This window comes from Hylobates moloch, unplaced genomic scaffold (assembly GCF_009828535.3).
Source record: "Hylobates moloch isolate HMO894 unplaced genomic scaffold, HMol_V3 SCAFFOLD_8, whole genome shotgun sequence".
NCBI classification, from domain to species: domain Eukaryota; kingdom Metazoa; phylum Chordata; class Mammalia; order Primates; family Hylobatidae; genus Hylobates; species Hylobates moloch.
The window spans coordinates 80,478,895-80,502,515 of NW_026652283.1; the positions used below are offsets into that span (position 1 = coordinate 80,478,895).

The 23,621-nt window shown below is 44.0% G+C and overlaps 1 protein-coding gene across 6 annotated transcripts in view; it reads right to left on the bottom strand.

The window, feature by feature from the left end:
- ARIH2 (ariadne RBR E3 ubiquitin protein ligase 2) overlaps nt 1–23,621 on the bottom strand; it is a 63,904-nt gene that overhangs the window by 12,975 nt on the left and 27,308 nt on the right. For all 6 annotated transcript variants that reach the window (XM_032161626.2, XM_058442223.1, XM_032161622.2 and 3 more), the window contains 5 exons: nt 10,089–10,156; nt 6,781–6,844; nt 4,476–4,626; nt 3,280–3,401; nt 884–993 (listed from right to left, as the gene is read on the bottom strand). In XM_032161626.2, coding sequence (XP_032017517.1) covers nt 884–993; nt 3,280–3,401; nt 4,476–4,626; nt 6,781–6,844; nt 10,089–10,156 — 515 coding nt within the window. The remainder of the gene's footprint in view (nt 1–883; nt 994–3,279; nt 3,402–4,475; nt 4,627–6,780; nt 6,845–10,088; nt 10,157–23,621) is intronic.

Below are 23,621 nucleotides of genomic sequence, written 5' to 3' on the forward strand. Positions count from 1 at the left end.
TAGGTTTACCTTGTACCTTGATTTATTCATAGAATATAAGGGTCATGGCCAGGTGCGGCTGGCTCAATCCTGTAATCCCAGCACTTTGGGAGCCCAAGGTGAAAAGATCAAGAGGTCAAGAGTTTGAGACCAGCCTGGCCAACACAGTGAAACCCCGTCTCTACTAAAAATATAAAAATTAGCTGGGCATGGTGGCACGTGCCTGTAGTCCCAGCTACTCAGGAGGCTGAGGCAGGAGAATCACTCAAACCTGGGAGGCGGAGGTTGTGGTGAGCCAAGTATGCGCCACTGCACTCCAGCCTGGGCTACGGAGCAAGACTCCGTCTCAAGAAAACAACAAAAAAAGAGAGAATATAAGGGCCATATACAGTTGTGATAATGCAGGGTAAGTGATCAGGATAGTGCCTGTCACCTGGTAAGCCTTCGGTAATCTTTAGTTATTCCCATGGTATCTACTGAATGAAGTGAACCTTGAGTAAATGTAGAATATATTTATGACTCAGTTTTACAAAAATTAGCCAAGAAAGGCCAAGACAGAGAAAGATTAAAATGTTGAAGGTTATACCTTTCAAATACAGTAATATGTGATTAGCTATGCAGGTAGATACATCCCACATAATCTCTGGGCCATGAGACTTAGTAGCATAAGCCACAACACATTCTCCAAGAACCTGTGTCACTTCCTTGCCTCCAGACTGAGCATGTATTGAAGACCTAGTGGAATGAGATGCTGGGCATAAACCTACCCACTTGGAGCACAGCTGCTCTGTTGGCTCAGAGACCCTGCCTCTTCCAGTGCCGCCCTCACATGGAGCAACAGCAGTGGTGCTTTGGAGGATGGGGCATGAGCCCAGGGCTGCTCAGCACTCACACTCACTCTTACCAGAAGACCTCGTTGCACCGATTGCACTGTACTCGGCGAGCTCTAGGCTCCTGTACCCGAATAACCATGGGGCAGTCTGCACCAGGGCACAGCTGGAGCTGGTAATGACTCTGTGAACACACCAACAGGAAACAATGAGGACATCTCTTAGTTGCTGTCTAAAAATCAGAACCCCCTGAATATTCGAACACATTCTGTTCTCCCAGCTGATGACTTATATGAAGGGGCTATATAAATTCAGAAAGGATGTCGTGAAGACCAAACGTAAGCCAGATATTAAAGAGGAACTTAGAACATTTAGCTTAAACCAGGTAACAACTCACTGGAATGATCTAAGGTTATATAGAATTGCACCAGGCATGGTGGCTCCTGCCTATAGTCCTAGCTACTCAGGAGGCTGAGGTGGGAAGACTGCTTGAGGCCTGAAATTTGAGGCTGCAGTGAGCTGATTGCACCAATGCATTCCAGCCTGGGTGACAGCGAAACTCTGTCTCTGAAAAAATTAAAAAATAACAAATAAGGCCAGGCGCGGTGGCTCATGCCTGTAATCCCAGTACTTTGGGAGGCCGAGGCGGGTGGATCACCTGAGGTCAGGAGTTTGAGACCAGCCTGGCCAACAGGGTGAAACCCCGTCTCTACTAAAAAACACAAAAATTAGTTGGGTGTGGTGGCACAAGCTTGTAATCTCAGCTACTCAGGAGGCTGAGGCTGGAGAATCGCTTGAACCTGGGAGATAGAGGTTGCAGTGAGCTGAGATCGTACCCCTGTACTCCAGCCTGGGTGACAGAGTGAGACTCCATCTCAAAAAAAAAAAAAAAAAAAAAAAAAAAAAAAGGTATATCTGAGGAGCTCAATGACCCTCAAAGGCAGCAAACAGCATAAAGAACAAGGCCTTCTGTTTATCCTGCAGCATATGCATGACAAGACCCAGACCATAAATTAATCTGAAAAGCTTAGGCAAAAAAGACAAAGATGAAAGTTATGCTGCATTGGGTGGATGGCTTGAGCTCAGGAGTTCGAGACCAGCCTGGGCAATATGGTGAAACACCCATCTTTACAAAAAATACAAAAATTAGCTGGGTTTGGTGGTGCGCGCCCAGCTGCTCAGGAGGCTAAGGTGGGAGGATTGCTTGAGCCTGGGAGGTCAGAGGCTGCAGTGAGCCATGTTTGTGCCTCTACACTCCAGCCTGGGTGACAGAGTAAAACCCTGTCTCCAAAACAAAAAAAAAGAAGAAAAGAAAAAGAAAAGAAAATTATATTGCATGGAATCAGCAGGCCTAGCAGATGGCCTAATAGAGGGAAAGGACTCCAAAAGTGACCATGCTGGAATCCTGGACAAGTTTTTCAATTACTCAAAAAGCAATACCCCTGGCCGGGCACGGTGGCTCACGCTTGTAATCCCAGCACTTTGGGAGGCCGAGGCGGACGGATCACGAGGTCAGGAGATTGAGACCACGATGAAACCCCATCTCTACTAAAAATACAAAAAATTAGCCGGGCGTGGTGGCGGGCGCCTGTAGTCCCAGCTACTCGGAGAGGCTGAGGCAGGAGAATGGCGTGAACCCGGGAGGCGGAGCTTGCAGTGAGCCGAGATTGCGCCACTGCACTCCAGCCTGGGCGACAGAGCGAGACTCTGTCCCAAAAAAAAAAAAAAAAAAAAAGCAATACCCCTTCTCTCTGCTCAACCACACAGGAAACTGAATGTAACAGCAGCTCCTAAATATGCCTAATTTGTATTCATCCGCTGACACACAATAGCTTCTTTAAGCAACTATGTATAAGGTGGGGAGGTCTGTCTACGGAAGAGAAAATCAAGACTTAGAGGTTTAAAAAAAAAAAAAAAAAAAAAGAAAGAGGCTGGGTGCAGTGGCTCACGCCTGTAATCCCAGCACTTTGGGAGGCCGAGGCGGGCAGATCATGAGGTCAAGAGATCGAGATCATCCTGGCCAACATGGTGAAACCCCATCTCTACTAAAAATACAAAAATTAGCTGGGAGTGGTGGCGCATGCCTGTAGTCCCAGCTACTCAGGAGGCTGAGGCAGGAGAAATTGCTTAAACCTGGGAGGCAGAGGTTGAAGTGAGCCAAGATCGCGCCACTGCACTACAGCCACGCAACACAGTGAGGCAGTCACAAAAACAACAACAACAACAAAAAAAAAAACAGTGGTCACAAAGAAAGGAAGTATCCAAGTTTCACACAACGGTGTGTCTGACTGTAAGGCCTGTACTCTTCACTATCACTCCAGTGGTTTTCAAACTCTTTTAAAGCCATGGAACTCTTTCTTTGAACACTATCACTTAATGTCAGCCTAGTCTATAAAGTAAGTAACTGTGGTGACCCTCTGATGGAAGGTAGGCCCGGGAAGACAGAGGGCAGAACAAAGGCTGGCCATACCTCCACATAGTCCCTGAAGAGGTAGCGCCTGTATTTCTCTCTCAATTCTTCATTGGGAAGCAATGGAAACACAAAGTCCTCTGGTGTACGAAGTGGACAGTCCTGAGCCATACAAGAGACTCCTGTTGAACAAAAACAACCTGATGGGGCCGGGTGCGATGGCTCATGCCTGTAATCCCAGCACTTTGGGAGGCCAAGGCAGGTAGATCACCTGAGGTCGGGAGTTCGAGACCAACCTGACCAACATGGAGAAACCCAGTCTCTACTAAAAATACAAAATTAGCCAGGTGTGGCGCATGCCTGTAATCCCAACTACTCAGGAGGCTGAAGCAGGAGAATTGCTTGAACCCGGGAGGCAGAGGTTGTGGTGAGCTGAGATCGTGCGATTGCACTCCAGCCTGGGCAACAAGAGCGAAACTCTGTCTCAAAAAACAAACAAACAAAAAAACCAAAAACCAAAAAAGTGATGGACAACCATACTGCAGAAGACACAACATGCCCACCCAGTTCAGTCAACAAATCCAAGTTGCATAAAAGAAACCCTTCAAGCAACAGAATTTATTCAAAGAGAAGAGAGAAATTAGCATATTTTCACAGCAATGAAACTAAAATATTATCCCAAATTATATCACTAACGGCACCATTAAATAACAAAACCATTTTAAAAATCCTTATATAGAGTTCTTGACTAACAATTGAGTTTTGTGATGTTTAACATTATTTAGAGGTGATTATCACCAATTGTGGGACTGGGCAGATATCAATTAATGCGATGCTAATGTGTTTCAGTATCATCAAATCACAGTATAACAAATACTCTTGTAACTAATCATCAAATTTGATTTGTGCTATGTTACCTAAATAGCAGCAAACTCTTGTGGGCATTTCTGAGTTATGGCTGCCACTTGTGGAATCAAGGTAGGCAGCTTAAAGGATCGTTCTCCCAAAAGGTGAGAGAAGGTAGCTCTGCACTCACGCCAACATTTACAACAGTATATTTAGTTTTCTCGTTTTGCTGAGGACTGGGGAAAACTTTGTCACTGTTTGTACGGATGTATTTGAAAATCACTACTTCTGATGATAAAAACCCCAATCAGGCTCAGAAGAAAATACTCAGTTTACTTGAGTACATGAAAAGGCAGAGTCAAAGATAAACACTTCATGCCAGCTTTTTATAAGTTCTGTGGCAGACTCACCCACGCCCACGCCGTCCTTGACGAGAACTGAGCAGTGCTGCTCCCAGCAGCTGCGGCAAAACTGGTGCTGACAGGCCAGAGAGAGTAGGTTTTCCTTTCGCACAAACTGCATACACACTGCACAGTGGTGAGGGGGATGGGATGTGGGAACCTGGAGAGAAATTGAGCCACATGAGCCAAAGAGGAGTCAGGTCCAGGAGGCCATAAGGGTACCTCATGCAGCTGGGTGCATGGGAAGTGATCCTCACCCTGCAACAAGTATCAGAGCTCAACTGCAATGTGTGGACTCTGAGTCCCAAGGGTACTAAGCTAAAAGTATATACCAGGAAGGCTTCCTGAAGGAGGTGGCAGCTGCGCTGGGCTTGCAAAATCACTAGGATTCAGAGGGAGAAAGAAGGCTGAAATGAGAACTTACAGTGGTTTATAATGGCAGACTGAAAAACTCAGGGTTTCAGAATTGCCAAGGTCCTTAGAGGTCACTTAGTCCAAATTCTCTTAGAAGCTATCAGGTTTCTTTTGTAAACTACCTCTGTTAAGCACAGCAGAGTTGCCCCTCACAACTACTAGAAACCCAGTCACGAAGGTTATTAGAGGATGAGTTTATAAATCTTCTAACAGCCAACATTGTAGTTTTACTTGTCAAGGACAGTGGTTTCACTGTATCGACGTGCCCAAACCACAAAATACTACAGCCTTTACCAAGTTACAACTCATCCTTAATACACCAGATGTCACATGTAATTAATATTGTGGGGGGGGAGTGTGTGGAGACACCTACTGGGGGAAGAAACTCTTCTAGAATGTGTGCAAATAACTGTACAGCATGAACTCCAGAATCCACATCATGCTACACAAACTGGCAGAGAAAGACAATCTGGGGACCTTGGCTAAAACCACAAACCAATGGAAAAGTCCACTTACATTAGGTTCTTTTTAGTTTACTGGGAATATAAAAAAACAAGTTGAGGAAAAGAACTGGATTCTCATGTTTATCCATTTTGCTTCTGGAAACCTTTGTCTTTAGAGGCTGCAGAAATTATGTGGTGATCTGAGCCCCAATTCTGCCGTCCAAGATCTCTTTTAGCATGGCCCTCATTCAAAAAATATTCGACATATGTTCGTTTAGCTCCTAGATACACAAGAAATTGCTATGCATTGTTAAAATACAGCTTCTATGGTAGGGGTGGTAAAATGATATGAGTTAATCACTGTAACACACATGTAAAAGTTTATAAATATAATTAGGTGAGTTTCCAGGGGAATGATCCAGGAGACAGGCTTTGTCAAACAGGTGGCTTAGATTTTTTCTTTTCTTTTGATGGAGTCTCTGTCGCCCAGGCTGGAGTGCATGCAGGGGTGCGATCTTGGCTCACTGCAACCTCCGCCTCCCGAGTTCAACCAATTCTCCTGCCTCAGCCTCCCAAGTAGCTAGGATTACAGGCATGCGCCACCAGGCCTGGCTAATTTTTGTATTTTTAGTAAAGATGGGGTTTCACCATGTTGGCCAGGCTGGTCTCAAACTCCTGACCTCAAGGGATCTGCCCGCCTCGGCCCCTCAAAGTGCTGGGATTATGGGCGTGAGCCACCGTGCCTGGCCAGACTGGGGTCTTTAAACGTGAATTCCCTCCCTATAAGCAAAGGTGGAGCCACAGTCTGGACATTCCAGGAAGGGAAGGCACAAACAGAATAGAAGACATATGCAGTAATCTCAGACACACCAAAGCACCCAGAAGGAATGGAGTGCAGGCTGAAAGTGCAGAGAGGAAGGCGGGGCTGGAGAGGGCCCAAGGACAGGCAATGATTTAGTCCTTATCTATAAGGAAACTTTTCAAACCATAACAGATTTAAGTCAATACTAGAACAAATATTGTGGGCATGTTGAACTATAAACAAAGCAAAGAGAGCTTTTTTTTTTTTTTTTTTTGAGACAGAGTCTCGCTCTGTTGCCCAGCTTGGAGTGCAGTGGCATGATCTCGGCTCACTGCAAGCTCCGCCTCCAGGGTTCACACCATTCTCCTGCCTCAGCCTCCCGAGTAGCTGGGACTACAGGTGCCTGCCACCACACCCGGCTAATTTTTTTTTTCTTTTTGTATTTTTAGTAGAGACAGGGTTTCACCGTGTTAGCCAGGATGGTCTCGATCTCCTGACCTCGTAATCCGCCTGCCTCGGCCTCCCAAAGTGCTGGGATTACAGGCGTGAGCCACACCGCACCCGGCCAAGTAAAGATAGCTCTTAAGGACACTGCAAGCCAAAGCAAGAACCACATGCAATTAGGTGAAGCCTCATTCAAGTAATAGACACTCACATGTTTTGATGGATTAGGCTGAACTCGAGCCTCAACAAGCAGTTGAGCAGAATTGGACTTGTATCTACAAAACAAAAAGCAGAAATGAAAGCAATCAGAAGCTAAAGACATTTTTACCCCTGAACAATAACAGGACCGACAAAGATGTTTAGAGCATCTTTGTCTCTACTTGCTCACAGAACCAAGCTTCCTTTTATCTCAGTGCAAAGACTTTTTTTCTCAAGACAGAAAATGCAAAATATAAAGGAATAATAAAAAATATAAAGCCTGATAAATCATGCTACATTTAAGAACCTCAATTCATCAGAAGACACCAAAGTCAAAAGCCAAGCCATAACCTGGAAGATAATTCAATATATAAACTTCTAGGCCAGGTGCAGTGGCTCACACCTGTAATCCCAGCACTTTGGGAGGCTGAGGCGGGCAGATCACTTGAGGTCAGGAGTTTGAGACCAGCCTGGCCAAGATGGTGAAACCTGTCTCTACTAAAAATACAAAAATTAGCTGGGCATGGTGGCACGTGCCTGTAGTCCCAGCTACTTGGGAGGCTGAGGCAAGAGAATAGTTTGAACCCGGGAGGCAGAGGTTGCAGTGAGCCGAGATTGTGCCATTGCACTCCAGCCTGCAAGACAGAGCGAGACTCTGTCTCAATTAAAAAAAAAAAAAAAATTCTATATATATGGCTGGGCGCAGTGGCTCACGCCTGTAATCTAAGCACTTTGGGAGGCCGAGGTGGGTAGATCACTTGAGGTCAGGAGTTTGAGACCAGCCTGGCCAATATGGTGAAACCCCATCCGGGTGTGCTGGCTCATGCCTGTAATCCCAGCTACTTGGGAGACTGAAGCAGGAGGATCGCTTGAACCTGGGAGGTGGAGGTTGCAGTGAGCAGAGACTGCACCACTGCACTCCAGCCTGGGAGACAGAGCAAGACTCTGTCTCAAAAAAAATAAAAAATAAAAAAAAAACTGGCAAAGGATCAGTATTCAGAGTAAACAAAACTCCTAAAAATCCATTTGGTTCTAGGAACTGGACGTGGGAGAAGGGGAAAGGATCCATTTGGAATAACAAAATAACTCAATAAAAAACGGGGAGAAGACTTAACAGGCATTTCAAAGGAGGATGCAGCACAAATGGCCATTAAACATATGAAAAGATTCTCAACCTCCTTAATAATACAGGACCACTGAAACAATTAGATGCCATTTACATCCACCAAACTGCGAAACTTTAAGTCTTACAATATCAGGAACACCTATATACCACTGCTGAGCGTGTAAAGTGGTAAATCACTCTGGAAAACAACCTGGATTTAGCAAAGACAAAAATACACTTATGCTATACTCAGTAATTCCTTTTCTATATTTAACTCCAGAAAAATTATGTGACAGTAAGAGTCACCTACAATAATTTTCCATTTATAACAGAATTATCAAGCGGCAACAAAAGTGCCACACAAAGCCCAGGTCAACATATTTCCAAGATACCAGGAATTGGAGCAGAAAAGAATTATGTCTCATCTATGTGATTTCTACCTAGTCAGAACGCTTCCCTCAACTATCCTTATTGAGGGGCCTGTTTTATTCCTAATTCCCACACTAGTATTTTAAGTATCTTTTGCCATCCAAATCTCCACTCCTGAGTTATGCTGAAAGAGTTTGGGCAGTGAGAGATATCCTATTGCCAGAACCTATGTGGTTCCAGAGTTTTGGGCAGTAGTATAATAAGAAGGCAGCAGAAGTTTATCTGCAATTCCATCTAAATGTATTCTGTTCTTGAGTACACAGGATGAGTGTAATTAGTGAATCAGGAACGAATTTGCTCTTTCCTGATTGTGCTGAGCTGCTCCAGCTGGTATGTCCTTCCCAGTTGTGTTCAGCCTGGAGAAGGAAAGGCATGACCTTCCTCTGTAAATAAATTCTACTAAAAATACAAGAATTAACCAGGCATGGTGGCAAGTGCTGGTAATCCCAGCTACTTCATAGGCTGAGGCAGGAGAGTTGCTTGAACCCTGGCGGCGGAGGTTGCAGTGAGCCAAGGTCATGCCACTGCACTCCAGCCTGGGTGACAGAGACTTTGTCTCAAAAAAAAAAAAAAAAAAAAAAAAAAAAACATACCATACGAGAAAGGAAGGCTCACTGCAGTGTGAAAGAGTAGGAATGGTAACAAGTGCTTCTCACCAGAGGGAATTTTGCTCCCCACGAGTTATTTGACAATGTTTGGAGGCATTTTGATTGCCAAGGACTTAGAGGTGTGGCTTCTAGTAGTTAGAGCCCAGGGATGCTGCCAGACATCCTACAATTCACAGATCAGGCCCCCACAACAAAGAGTTATCTAGCCTAAAATGTCAATAATGCTGAAGATGAGAAACACTGTGCTAGACAGGGGCACATGCCTCCGAGGGTGAGCATAGGAGATCTCTACAGAGGATGCAGAGGAGGAGGTGCCCCTTTTCCTGACAACTTATAAGACATCTTGAGACTCTAAGGTCTGTATCTTAAGATCTCTAGTTCTGGAGGAGGTGGAAAGAAATACTCAAATACGCTGCTGGTAGAGGTGGTGGGTGGTAAAGTAGCCTATATTTTCTCTTTTTTTTTTTTTTTTTTTTTTTGAGACAGAGTCTCACTCTGCCACCAGGCTGGAGTGCAGTGGCACAATCTCGGCTCACTGCAACCTCTGCCTCCAGGGTTTAAGCGATTCTCTTGCCTCAGCCTTGTGAGTAGCTGGGACTACAAGAGTGCACCACCACGCCAAGTTGATTTTCATATTTTTAGTAGAGACGGGGTTCCATCATGTTGGCCAGGCTGATTTCAAACTCCTGACCTCAGGTGATCCGCCCGCCTCAGCCTCCCAAAGTGCTGACATTACAGGCATGAGCCACCACGTACAGCCAGCAGCCTACGTTTTCTAAAGGAAATACGACTCGTACTATGATACAATCCTCAAGCTGACGTATCCAAAAGAAGTAAAAGATGTTGGCGTGTGTTACCTAGAAAGGCACTGATTAAACATTAACAATGGGAAAGAAAATCTGAATTAACTTCACTGTCCAACAACAGAGGTTTGGAAAAAGTATGGAGTATCTATGATAGAATACCGTGCTAGTATTAAAACTGGGGTAGAAGAATATACTGAAGACATGGGGAAAGTTCACAACATATTAAGAGAAGAGGATGTAAAATAGAATCCAATGTTTCAAAATATACTATGCATATTGGAATATAGTCGAATACAGTCCAAAATGTAAATAATCATCACGACGGAGAGGGGAGCTATGGGCAATGTTCTCTCTCCTCCCCCAAATACCTTACCTGTCCAATATCTCTGAAACTTGCCAGTGGAAATTAACTAATATAAGTTTAGCAACTGAATGAGATACCTAGAAAGAAGAAAAAAAACAGAATTATAACTGCATTTTCTTTTAAAGTGTTTCACATTTTGAGAACTGTATACATTCATGTCTATGCCAAGCCTAGGCTGGATTACCAAATTCCTCCTCTTGGTTCTCTGCTTTGTCTTTTAAGTTCAGACTCTTACAATCTTAGTGATTTCATGAATCTCTTGATTTTCAATCTTTGTTTTCATTAATAAATCTTTCAAGAAAATTAATTTCATCTGAAACTTAAAGACACTCATTTTACAGTAAATAACAACCTAGCATCTATTAATAATATAAGCAACAGAGCTGGGGTTTCCTTCATGTCATATATGTTCCCTCAAGCTGCTGTAGGAGGTTGTACGCAGGAAGCACATCTCTAGTTAGGCCTGTTACTTGTAGAAAATCCCCAGGCCTGGGTTTGCATAAACCCTACAGAAACACCAGAAAACAACAAATAAAACATAAAAACCCAAAACTCAGTTTAAAATCACTGAATTCCCAGCAGCCAATGAGTCCTAGTTGCAAGGACAGTTTCAAAATTTGTGGGCAGCCTTTCTGGCCTCTATATGCTCTTAGGGGACATTTTTAAAAGCACATGGTTATAGCTACTAAAGAACCTCAGAAGGTGCATTGAGCTAGCAATTCTATTTCTGTAAAGTCTCCCTGAGGAAATGACAGAGGATATGTTTACCACAGGATTACTTACAACAGTTAAAAAAATTAGGAATAACCTAAATATCCAACAAAAATGAGTTAATATATGACAGATTTATGCAATGGACTACTACGTGGTTATTTTAAAAGATTCGGAAGTTTATTGACATAGAAAGACTTTTTTTTTTTTTTGAGACAGTCTTTGTCACCCAGGCTGGACTGCAGCGGCATGACCTTGGCTCACTGCAACCTCTGTCTCCCAGGCTCAAGCGATTTTACTGCCTCAGCCTCCCGAGTAGCTGGGATTACAGGCATGCACCACCACGCCCAGCTAATTTTTGTATTTTTAGTAGAGACAGGGTTTCACCATGTTGGCCAGGCTGGTCTCGAACTCCTGACCTCAGGTGATCCGCCTGACTTGGCCTCCCAAAGTGCTGGGATTACAGGTGTGACCCATTGCACCTGGCCACTTTTTTTTGTTTTTTTAAATAATGAGCTGCGCTACGTTGTCTAGGCTAGAATACAAGGCTATTCACAGGCATGATCATTGCACACTATAGCTTTGAACTCCTGGGCTCAAGTGATCCTCCCACCTCAACCTTTCGGGCACTACAGGTGCATACCACTTCACCCGCCTTAGAAGTTCACATTTTAATGTTAGGTTAAAGAAGCAAATAAGCATCTACATGTTATAGTCGTAATTGGGAAGTTAAGCTAGTTACAGAACACCCTAAGTGTCAAGACTTGGGTGAGACCACAGAAGATCGGGATGTGTTTGGAAGCCTTAGATCAGGCTTCCCACAGAGAGCAATACACACCATAAGGGTACTACTAAAGCAAGGAGAAAGTAGGAGCATATTTACGGCTAGAGTGACAAGAAAACACACAGAACATTGTCTGCTCACTGGACTGAGTCCTTAAACAAGAGCTACCATGGACCTGTAAGGTAGTATGTGCCTTACAGATAAGAACTGCAGCAGAGGGAAGACACACAGAGAACACCACATGATCCCTCCTTCTAGCACTCAAGTCACTCCTGAAAGGAGACAAGTGTGCACCTACTAAACAAGGGCACATCCCAGCATATGAGTGTCAAAGGCTGTGCAATCAGTGAGTGCGTTCCTGTCCTACAGTCCAGGTACATCTGGAGAAAAATCAAGGACTCAAGACAGCTTACTTCACTCAGGATGGGGGTCTCTATTTTCCTTCCAAGGTAAGTGGCATCTGACCCGTGCATGTTGCCACTGTATTTTTTTTTTCTTTTTTGTATTTTTTAGTAGAAACGGGGTTTCACCATGTTAGCCAGGATGGTCTCAATCTCCTGACCTCGTGATCCGCCCGCCTCGGCCTCCCAAAGTGCTGGCCGGCCAGCCACAGTATTTTCTTGCAGAGGCCCACGTAGACTTTGGGCCTAGGTTTCCCAAATTATGGCTGATATTTCTTCTGTGTCCTTAACAAAGCTATTCGTCCCCAACAGACACTATCACAAAATGAAGAGAGACAAGACATCTTGTTTAAACTTTAACAACTGCTGAAATACAGCCTTTGATACAAATAGCTTTTTTATTTATTTTTTATTGTATTATTATTATTATTATTTTTTGAGATGGAGTCTCTCTGTCACCCAGGCTGGAGTGCAGTGGTGCAATCTCAGCTCACTGCAAGCTCCACCTCCTGGGTTCACGCCATTCTTCCTGCCTCAGCCTCCTGAGTAGCTGGGACTACAGGTGCCCACCACCACACCGGGCTAATTTTTTGTATTTTTAGTAGAGACGGGGTTTCACGGTGTTAGCCAGGATGGTCTTGATCTCCTGACCTTGTGATCCACCTGCCTTGGCCTCCCAAAGTGCTGGGATTACAGGCGTGAGCCACTGTGCCCGGCCTATTTTATTATTATTTTTTTTGAGATAGGATCTCACTATGTTTCCCAGGCTGGAGTGCAGTGGCATGATCTCGGCTTACTGCAACCTCCACTTCCTGGGCTCGAGTGATACTCCCAGCTCAGCCTCCTGAGTAGCTGGGACTACAGGTGCAAGACACCATGTCCAGCTAATTTTTTTATATTTTGTAGAGACATGGTTTCTCCATGTTGCCTAGTTTAGTCCTGAACTCCTACAAGCAAGCAATCTGCCTGCCTCAGCCTCCCAAAGTGCTGAGATTACAGGTGTGAGCCACTGAGCCCGGCCTTATCTTTTTTTCTTTTTTCTTTTTTTTTTTGAGACAGAGTCTCCTTCTGTTGCCCTGGCTAGAGTGCAGTGGTACGATCTCGACTCACTGCAACCTCTGCCTCCCGGGTTCAAGCAATTCTCTGCCTCAGCCTCCCAAGTAGCTGGGATTACAGGCGCCTGCCACCACGCCCAACTAATTTTTGTATTTTTAGTAGAGACGGGGTTTCATCATCTTGGCCCAGCTGGTCTTGAACTCCTGATCTCGTGATCCACCAGCCTTGGCCTCCCAAAGTGCTGGGATTACAGGAGTGAGCCACCGTGCCCGGCCTATCTATTTTTTAAAATAGAGATGAGGTCATGCTGTGTTGTCCAGGCTACAGTGCAGTGGCTGTCCACAGACACGATCCTACTACTGATGAGCACAACAGTTTTTTATTCTGTATTTTACAGACAGGATCTTGTTTTGTTGTCCAGGTTGGAATGCAGTGGCATGATCATAGCTCACTGTAACCAAGAACTCCTGGGTTCAAGCAATACTCTCACCTCAGCCTCCCAAGACTACAAGCCCACACCACCACTCCCAGTTGATTTGTTGTTGTTGTTCAGAGAGGGTCTCATTATGTTGCTCAGGCTGGTCTCAAACTCCTGGTCTCGAGTGATCCTCCTGCAGCACGGGAGTTTTGACCTGCTCTGTTTCCAACCTAGGTCAGTTTACCCCTCGAATAGTTTTAAAAAACATGAAGTGGGGCCAGGCGCAGTGGCTCACACCTGTAATCCCAGACCTTTGGGAGGCCAAGGCGGGTGGATCACAAGGCCAGGAGATCAAGACCTGCTTGGCTAATATGGTGACATCCCGTCGCTACTAAAAATACAAAAATAGCTGGGTGTGGTGGTAGGTGCCTGTAGTCCCAGCTACTCGGGAAGTTGAGGCAGGAGAATCGCTTGAACCCAGGAGGCGGAGGTTGCAGTGAGCTGAGATCACGCCACTGCACTCCAGCCTGGGCGACAGCAGAGCAAGACTCCGTCTCAAAGACAAAACAAAACAAACAAACAAACAAAAAAAACCCATGAAGTGATACTGTTTTAGATGAACTCCTTGCTGGAACCTTTTCTTTCTTCTCATACCCAGTGGGGCCCAATCAGCCTTACACCATGCTTTCTGTTCTGACTTCTACATGTCTCATTATGCATGACCAACAAGTCCTAGCAAAGATAATATGCCACCTAGGGAACTCAGAGGAATTCTGACCATGTCCAACAGCGGCCGCCTTTTTTCACTACAGATGGGCCCTTTACACTAAAAACAGGGGTCAGGGTTGACTCACAGATCCACAAAGCCCAGAAATAGACTGGACACTGGGTAGCCACTCAACAAATGCTGATTATTAAGAGGTATGTCTTTAACCTGTGGATTTAAAATAAAATTTTGCTGTTTCATTAGAAAGGTCAAGAAAGTTTAACACTGATCTCTTGATTTCAACAGCACTAACAGCCACAGTGAAGCCTCAGAATTAACACACTAGGTAGTGCTCACCTACAGATAACAACATAACCCTCTACTGAAGCCAAGAATTTCCTGATGATTACAAGTCTGCTAATGAACAACTCAGAATATCCCAGCAGAGCTGAGTTCTGGTGAGAACAAACAATGTGAAGGGAGGTATGCCTACCACTTTATAAAATGGATAGTGGTGAGGTGTAAATCTATTCTTTTAATGGCAACAGCCAAGAGTACATCAATACATATAGGATAGGCCAGGCACAGTGGCTCGCACCTATAATCCCAGCACTTTGGGAGGCTGAGACAGGCAGATCACTTGACATCAGGAGTTCGAGACAAGCTAAGTTGTGGCCAACATGGCGAAACTCCGTCTCTAATAAAAATACAAAACTTAGGCCGGGCGCGTTGGCTCACGCTTGTAATCCCAGCACTTTGGGAGGCCGAGGCGGGCGGATCACGAGGTCAGGAGATCGAGACCACAGTGAAACCCCGTCTCTACTAAAAATACCAAAAATTAGCCGGGCGTGGTGGCGGGCGCCTGTAGTCCCAGCTACTCGGAGAGGCTGAGGCAGGAGAATGGCGTGAACCTGGGAGGCAGAGCTTGCAGTGAGCCGAGATCGCGCCACTGCACTCCAGCCTGGGCGACAGAGCGAGACTCCGTCTCCAAAAAAAAAAAAAAAAAAAAAAAAATACAAAACTTAGCTGGGTGTAGTGGCGGGCGCCTGTAATCCCAGCTACTTGGGAAATCAAGAGGCTGAGGCAGGAGAATCGCTTGAACCCGGGAGGCGGAGGTTGCAGTGAGCCGAGATCGTGCCACTGCACTCCAGCCTGGGTGATAGAGCAAGACTCCATCTCAAAAAAATAAAAAATAAATACACACACACACACACACACACACACACACACACACACACACACGTCAGCTATATGCATCTCCCAGCAGCCTTTTGTAAGAGATACTACTGGGATCCCCACATCAACTGGGGGGTGACTGCCAGGCACAGTGGTTCATGCCTGTGGTCCCAGCTACTCAGGAGGCTGAGGCGGGAGAATTGCTTAGCCCAGGAGTTCCACACCACAGCCAGCCTGGCAACACAGCAAAACCCTGTCTCTTTCAAAAAAAAAAAAAAAAAAAAAAAAAGAAAGTGCCAGGCGCAGTGGCTCACGTCTGTAATCTGAGCACTTTGGGAGGCAGAGGTGGGCGGATCACCCGAGGCCAGGAGTTCGAGACCAGCCTGGCCAACATGGTGAAACCCCATCTCTACTAAAAATATAAAAATTAGCTGGGTGTTGTGGCGGGCGCCTGTAATCCCAGCTATTCGGGAGGCTGAGGCAGTAGAATTGCTTCAACCCAGGAGATGGAGGTTGCAGTGAGCCGACACAGTACCACTGCACTCCAGCCTGGGCGACAGAGTGAGACTTCGTCTCAAAAAAAAAAAAAAAAAGTAAAGGAGAGAATTACACATATTAGGTTGATAGTACACAGAAGATTGGAGACTTTCTCCCTCAAAAATCTACAAATCTGATGAAATTCTGAGACCACTAATTAAGGGAAAATATAGTGTCACTGCACCTCATCCAGTAATGGACACCAGGAAGGATCTATAGGAAAGCCAGATTGCCCAGAGCCCTCTGAGCAAAAGCAGCAGAGAGATGGAGAAAAACAATGGGAAAATGATACTCTAGAAGAATATATTCTAAAAGGTAGTCTCAGCAAGGAGGCTACCTTCTCCCTGATTTGGGTCACAAGAGAGAACTGACTGAACCCCCATTTCAACTCCCCAGCAGTTTTCCAGAGGAAGCAGTGGCCACCTTGAGCCATCTTGGCCTCCTGGCAGGAGGGCCAAGACAAATCTTCTAAACAATATTAAGCCAGATTAAAGGTAAAAATCTGTCTGAGTGCAAACAGCTGAGCTTTCTAAGAAAGAACTAGTATTCACACCATTAGTCTTTAATGCTCGAAAGAGCTCAACAATCCATTTAGAATCTATCACAGTCAACACTTTCACTACTGAGTCCTTCACCCCCTGTCCCCTTGTTACCCTTTATAATTTGTTCAATTGTGAAGAGAAAACATTTCAGTAGAATCAAGAGGAGCTCTTGCTGGGCTGTTTTAATGAAGGAGCTAACAACTTGTTGGTAGTTAGGATTAAGTATTATCAAGACAACTTATAAAGAAAAGGCCAAATCTTTTCCAAAAGAAAAATGGATCCAGGGTAGTAAACAACCAGTGTAAGCCAAAAAAAAAGACTAATGACTTAGAAGGAACACATGTGACCAATGCGGTGTTCAGAAGAAACTTGCAGTTCTATTAGGTCAACATGCAATCAGAGGATTAAAAGTCCTATTTATTTATGAATGCTTTTTCTTTTTCTTTTCTGTTGAGATGGAGTGTCATTCTGTCGCCCAGGCTAGAGTGCAGTGGTGTGACCTTGGCTCACTGCAACCTCTTCTTCTCGGGTTCAAGTGACTCTCCTGCCTCAGCCTCCCAAGTAGCTGGGATTACAGGCACTCACCACCACGCTCAGCTATTTTTGGTATTTTTACTAGAGATGGGGTTTCACCACGTTGGCCAGGCTGGTCTCGAACTCCTGACCTCAAGTGATCGGCCTGCCTCGGCCTCCCAAAGTGCTGGGATTATGGGCGTGAGCCACCATGCCCGGCACTATGAATGCTTTTTCTATTTCTAGAAACATTAACTGAGGAAAAAACTAGAAATTAAGAACTAGAAAGTTTCTTGTCCAAAAGGAGTCTCAAGATAATTACTGAGTAATCTGAGTCTCTGATGAGAGAGATAAAAAAGGTATCTATTGTTCCCTCCATCTCAAGGGCCAAAAAAGGTGCCATTCATTAGGTTACTGTTTCCAGCAAACCCATTCTCCAATTCATTTCCACTATTCCCCAGAGGAAATCTCATCCCTGTTTAAAGAGCAAACCCTGAGATGGTGGAATCTCTTTGACAGTCACTTTGCACATTCACAAAACCATGAGTAAAGAATAGTTACAGGCTGGGTGTGGTGGCTCAAGCCTGTAATATCAGCACTTTGGGATGCCAAGGTGGGAGGATTACTTGAATTCAGAAGTTTGAGACCAGCCTGGGCAAACAGTGAGACCCTATATGTAGAAAAAAGTTTTTTTTGTTTGTTTTTGTTTTTTTTTTTGAGACAGAGTCTCACTCTGTGGCTCCGACTGGAGTGCAGTAGCGCAATCCTGGCTCACTGCAAGCTCCGCCTCCCAGGTTCACACCATTCTCCTGCCTCAGCCTCCTGAGTAGCTGGGACTACAGGCGCCCACCACGACGCCTGGCTAATTTTTTGTATTTCTTAGTAGAGACAGGGGTTTCACCATGTTATACAGGATGGTCTCGATCTCCTGACCACCTTGTGATCCGACTGCCTCGGCCTCCTAAAGTGCTTGGATTACAGGCGTGAGCCGCCAAGCCCGGCCTTTTTTTTTTTTTTTTTTGCGACAAAGTCTCGCTCCTGTCCCCACACTGGAATGCAATGGTGCGATCTTGGTTCACTGCAACCTCTGCCTCCCAGGTTCAAGCGATTCTCCTGTCTCAGCCTCCCAAGTAGCTGTGATTACAGGCGCCTGCCACCACACCTGGCTAATTTTTGTATTTTAATAAAGACGACGTTTCACCATGTTGGCCAGGCTGGTCTCAAACTCCAGACCTCAGGTGATCCACCCGCCTCGGCCTCCCAAAGTGCTGGGATTACAGGCGTGAGCCACCACGCCCAGCCAAAACATTTTTTTTTATTAGCTGGGCATGGTGGCATGTGCCTGTAGTCCCAGCTACTTAAGAGGCTAAGGTAGGAGGATCGCTTGAGCCCAGGAGGTGGAGGCTGCAGTGAGCCATGATCACGCCACTACACTCCAGCTGGGGTGACACAGCAAGACACTGTTTCAAGAAAATGAATAATGGCTGGGTGTGGCAGCTCACGCCTGTAATCCCAGCACTTTGGGAGGCCGAGGCAGACGGATCACGAGATCAGGAGATTGAGACCATCCTGGCTGACACAGTGAAACTCTGTCTCTACTAAAAATACAAAAAATTTGCCCGGTGTTATGAGGCGCCTGTAGTCCCAGCTACTCAGGAGGCTGAGGCAGGAGAATGGCGTGAGGCAGGAGAAGCTCCGGGAGGCGGAGCTTGCAGTGAGCTGAGACCGCATCACTGCCCTCCAGCCTGGGAGACAGAGCGAGACTCCGTCTAAAAAAAAAAAAAAAAAAAAAGAAAATGAATAATCATGTTTAATAACTATAATACTTTTCAAAGTTTATGGGGTCTAACTGCCAAAATCAGAAATAAAAAATTCACGGATTATTCCTGATTTTAATTCAATTTGGCTCATAATTTGGTAAGATGTTGATTTCAATTGATGAATTTCAATCTATTCAGAATTGCTGGCAGGGCGCAGTGGCTTACACCTGTAATCCCAGCACTTTGGGAGGCTGAGGCGGGCAGGGTCACCTGAGGTCGGGACTTTGAGATCAGCCTGGCCAACATAGTGAAACCCTGTCTCTACTAAAAATACAAAAATTAGCCGGACATAGTGGTGGGCACCTGTAATCCCAGCTACTTGGGAGGCTGAGGCATGAGAATCAGTTGAACTCGAGAAGCAGAGGTTGCAGTGAGCCAAGATCGCGCCACTGCACTCCAGCCTGGGTGACAAGAACGAGACTGCGTTTCAAAAAAAAAATTGCTGACAGTAGAAATACTAAGATATTCCTTATGCACATATACCAGGCAATATAAACTCCCTTGTTGCCAAATTCAAACATTTCTCATACCTTATCTTGCTGATAGAAATCAGACACTTAGGCCGGGCGCAGTGGCTCACGCTTGTAATCCCAGCACTTTGGGAGGCCGAGGCGGGCGGATCACGAGGTCAGGAGATCGAGACCACGGTGAAACCCCGTCTCTACTATAAATACAAAAAAAAATTAGCCGGGCGTGGTGGCGGGCGCCTGTAGTCCCAGCTACTCAGAGAGGCTGAGGCAGGAGAATGGCGGGAACCCGGGAGGCGGAGATTGCAGTGAGCCGAGATTGTGCCACTGCACTCCAGCCTGGGCGACAGAGCGAGACTCCGTCTCAAAAAAAAAAAAAAAAAAAAAAAGAAATCAGACACTTAACTTCCTTCTGCCTTAATGACCCCCTCTTCATCTCTATGATGTCTTTTGCAGCACCTGTTCAGGTACTCTGTACTCTTCCTCTTGTATCCCCATCTTGCCAGTGGGGGGCACCACATTCCCATGCCTCTCAAGGTAGGACTGTTGGCCTTTTCCTCCACGTCTCACTCTTCCTTAACCACTTTACCCTCTCCCATCATCATCACTCCAGTGTCCAATCTCTAGTTCTTCCTCTCCTCAGCACTCCCATCAGAAGGGCCTCACTCACATGGAAAGGCATCTTAATGTATATCCCTTCCACTCCATCATTCTCAGGATGAGCTTCCTGACACCCTTATGCAACAGTAATAATAACACAATTCTTGCAGATCCCTTAACTCTTGCCAGGATCAGTTCCTACCTTGTTTAAAACCTATCACTGCTCTCCGGTATTGACAGGACAAACCTTATATGCCTTAGTAGAAGAGAGTCTTCAGGACCCACCATCTAATCCCTCCTCACAGCAATTCACTGAATGATTCCAGAACCCCCATATGTTTCTCTTAACTGTCAGCTACCAATAATACCCTTCTTTGTAGGACACATTTAGAAATTAAAGAACATACTTCTATAGAACCCCTGTGTCAAAGCAGGAATCAAAAGAGAAATTAGAAGATGTTTTGAACTGAGTAACAAAAATACTACATAATGAAATTTGGGAGATGCAGCTAATATAATGCCTACACGAAAATTTAAAACTATAAATGTGTATACTAAAAAAGGTCCCAAAATCAATGACATAAAGATCTAACCTAAGAAGCTAGAAAAATTTAGTCACTGCCATGTATTACAACTAAAAAAAGGGAAGCTAGAAAAAGATGACTAAGTTAAAATGAAGTAAAAAGAAGAAAATAGTAACAATTAAAAAGAGAAAGAAATAAAATCCAAAGCAAGTAACAGCAAAAATTAACGAAGTCTAAAAATGGATTCTTTAAAAATATCAACAAAGTTGATAAAACAGAACAATTAGGAAAAAAGAGAAAACAAATTACCCATAACAGAGGTAGAAGATGGACCACCCCCTACCATTCTTATAGACATTAAAAGGAAAATAAGAAAATGTTATGAACAACCTAATTCTAATAAAATTGACATCTTAAATAAACTTAACATGTTCTTTGAAGAATACTTACCAACAGCGACACAAAATGAAAAAGAAAAACTGAGCAGCTCTTTATATAGTAAAGACATGGAATTCATGATCGAAACCCTTCCCACCAAATTCCAGGCCCAGGGATTTTACTGATGAATTCTATCAACACTAATTTTACATAAACACTTTTAGAAACTAGAGAAGGGACATTTCTTCCAAACTCATTTTATGACGTTAGCATAACCATGATAAAACATAACCAAGAAAAAAAACCCAATATTCCACAGACATAGACACAAAAATCCTTAATTAAAAAATTTGCCATTGCACTGCAGCCTGGACAACAAGGGTGAAACTCCAGGGGAAAAAAAAAAAAACACTAATAAATGAATTTATGAATTTACCAAGGTAAAAAAAAATACAAAGTTGGCCTGGTACACTGGCTCACGCTTGTAATCCCAGCACTTTCAGAGGTTAAGGCAGGCAAATCACCTGAGCCCAGGAGTTCAAGACCAGCCAAGGCAACATGGCAAAATTCTGTCTCTACAAAAAGTACAAAAAATTAGCTGGGCATGGTGACATGAACCTGTTGTCCCATCTACCTGGGAGGCTGAGGTAGAAGGATCACTTGAACCTGGGAGGTTGAGGTTGCAGTGAACCATGATAGCTCTACTGCACTCCAGCCCGGGTGACAGGGCAAGACACTGTCACAAAATAAAAATTTAAAAAAAAAAAAAAAAAAAGGCCGGGTACAGTGGCTCACACTTGTAATCCCAGCACTTTGGGAGGCCGAGGTGGGCGGATCATGAGGTCAGGAGATCGAAACCACGGTGAAACCCCGTCTCTACTAAAAATACAAAAAAAATTAGCCAGGCGTGGTGGCGGGCGCCTGTAGTCCCAGCTACTCGGAGAGGCTGAGGCAGGAGAATGGTGTGAACCTGGGAGGCGGAGCTTGCAGTGAGCCGAGATTGCGCCACTGCACTCCAGCCTGGGCGACAGAGCAAGACTCCGTCTCAAAAAAAAAAAGAAGAAGAAAGAAAATACAAAGTCAATATATACAAAAACCAAGTGTTAGAATTCAAAGAAAGAGCCATAAAAGTATTTCTATATAGCAGCAAATTGAAAAATTAAATGGGTGAATTTTAATATTTTATTTAACCTAATATATCCTAAATTGTATTATTTCAACATGTAACACATAAAAAAGCATTGATAATCTATTTTTATCCTTTGTTTCATTCTAAGTCCAGTGTGTATTTTAGACTTACGGCACATCTCAATTCAAACTGACCGTATTTCAAATGAGCAATGGCCACACATAGCTACCATACCGGGCAGCACAGCTACAGATTTTGAACACAGCAATCAAAACCAATCAAATGAAAATCCCAATCAAAATCACAAGCTTTTTAATAAAATTAATAGTTGATTGCAAAATCTGTAGACATGTAAAGGATCCAGAATATCCAAAGCAATCTTGAAAGAAAAGAGCAAAGTTGAAAGACTTATACAATCTGACTTCAAGACTTACTATATAAAGCTACATACGGTAATCAAGACAGTGGAGATACTGGATTTCATCAAAATTAAGCTTTTACTCTTCAACAGACATCATTTAGAATATGGAAAAGTAGGAAGCAGAACTAGATGGAGGAAAAAAAGAAAATGGAATAGACAGACATATATAGATCAGTAGAACAAAACAGAGTCTAAAAGGAAACTCATACATGTATGGTAAATTTTCAACAAAGGTGCCAATGTAATTCAATGGAGAAAAAAAGTCTTTTCAACAAATGGTTCTGGAACAATTGAATAATTGTTTATACGTAACAAACAAAACGCAGAACATAGACCATTACTTCGTACCACACAAAAATTAACTCAAAAGAGTTCACATATCTAAATGTAAAACCTAAAACTATAAAATTGCTAAAAGAAAACACAGAAGAAAACTGTGACCTTAGTTTAGGCAGATTTCTAGATATGACACTAAAAGCACAATCCTTAAAAGAAAAAATTTTAAAAAAAAGAAAATAAAGATAAACTGGACTTCATCAAAATTAAGCTTTTACTCTTCAAAAGACACCATTTAGAAAATGGAAAAGTAGGAAGCAGAACTAGATGGAGTAAACAAAAGATAAAAAAAAAAGATACAGGTAACAGGATGGGAGAAAATATCTGCAAATCATACATCTGATAAAATAATTCAAACTATGTAAAGAATTCTCTCTTAGAACTCAATAAGGCACAAAATGCAATTTTTAAAAACAGACAAAGTATTTGAACAGACATTTCACCACAAAAAATAAATGTATGAATAGCAAATAAGCACAAGGAAAGATCATTAATTACATTAATGGTTAATGACACTAGTCATTAGGGAATGCAAATTAAAACCACAAGATACTACATTTCACACTCACTAGAATGATTATAATCCAGAAGACCTAAAATACCAAGTGCTAACAAGGAAGCAGAGAAACTGGAACCCTTACATAATGCTAGTGGGAATGTAAAGTAGTAGAGCCACCTTGGAAGACAGTTTATTTCTTAAAATGTTAAACACGGCTGGGCGCGATGGCTCACACCTGTAATCCCAGGCCAAGGTAGGCAGATCACGAGGTCAGGAGATAGAGACCATCCTGGCTAACACGGTGAAACCCCCGACTCTACTAAAAATACAAAAAATTAGCCGGGCATCGTGGCAGGCGCCTGTAGTCCCAGCTACTCAGGAGGCTGAGGCAGGAGAATGGCATGAACCCGGGAGGCGGAGCTTGCAGTGAGCCATGATTGCGCCACTGCACTCCAGCCTAGGCGACAGAGTGAGACTCCGTCTCAAAAAAAATAAATAAAAAATAAATGTTAAACATACACTTA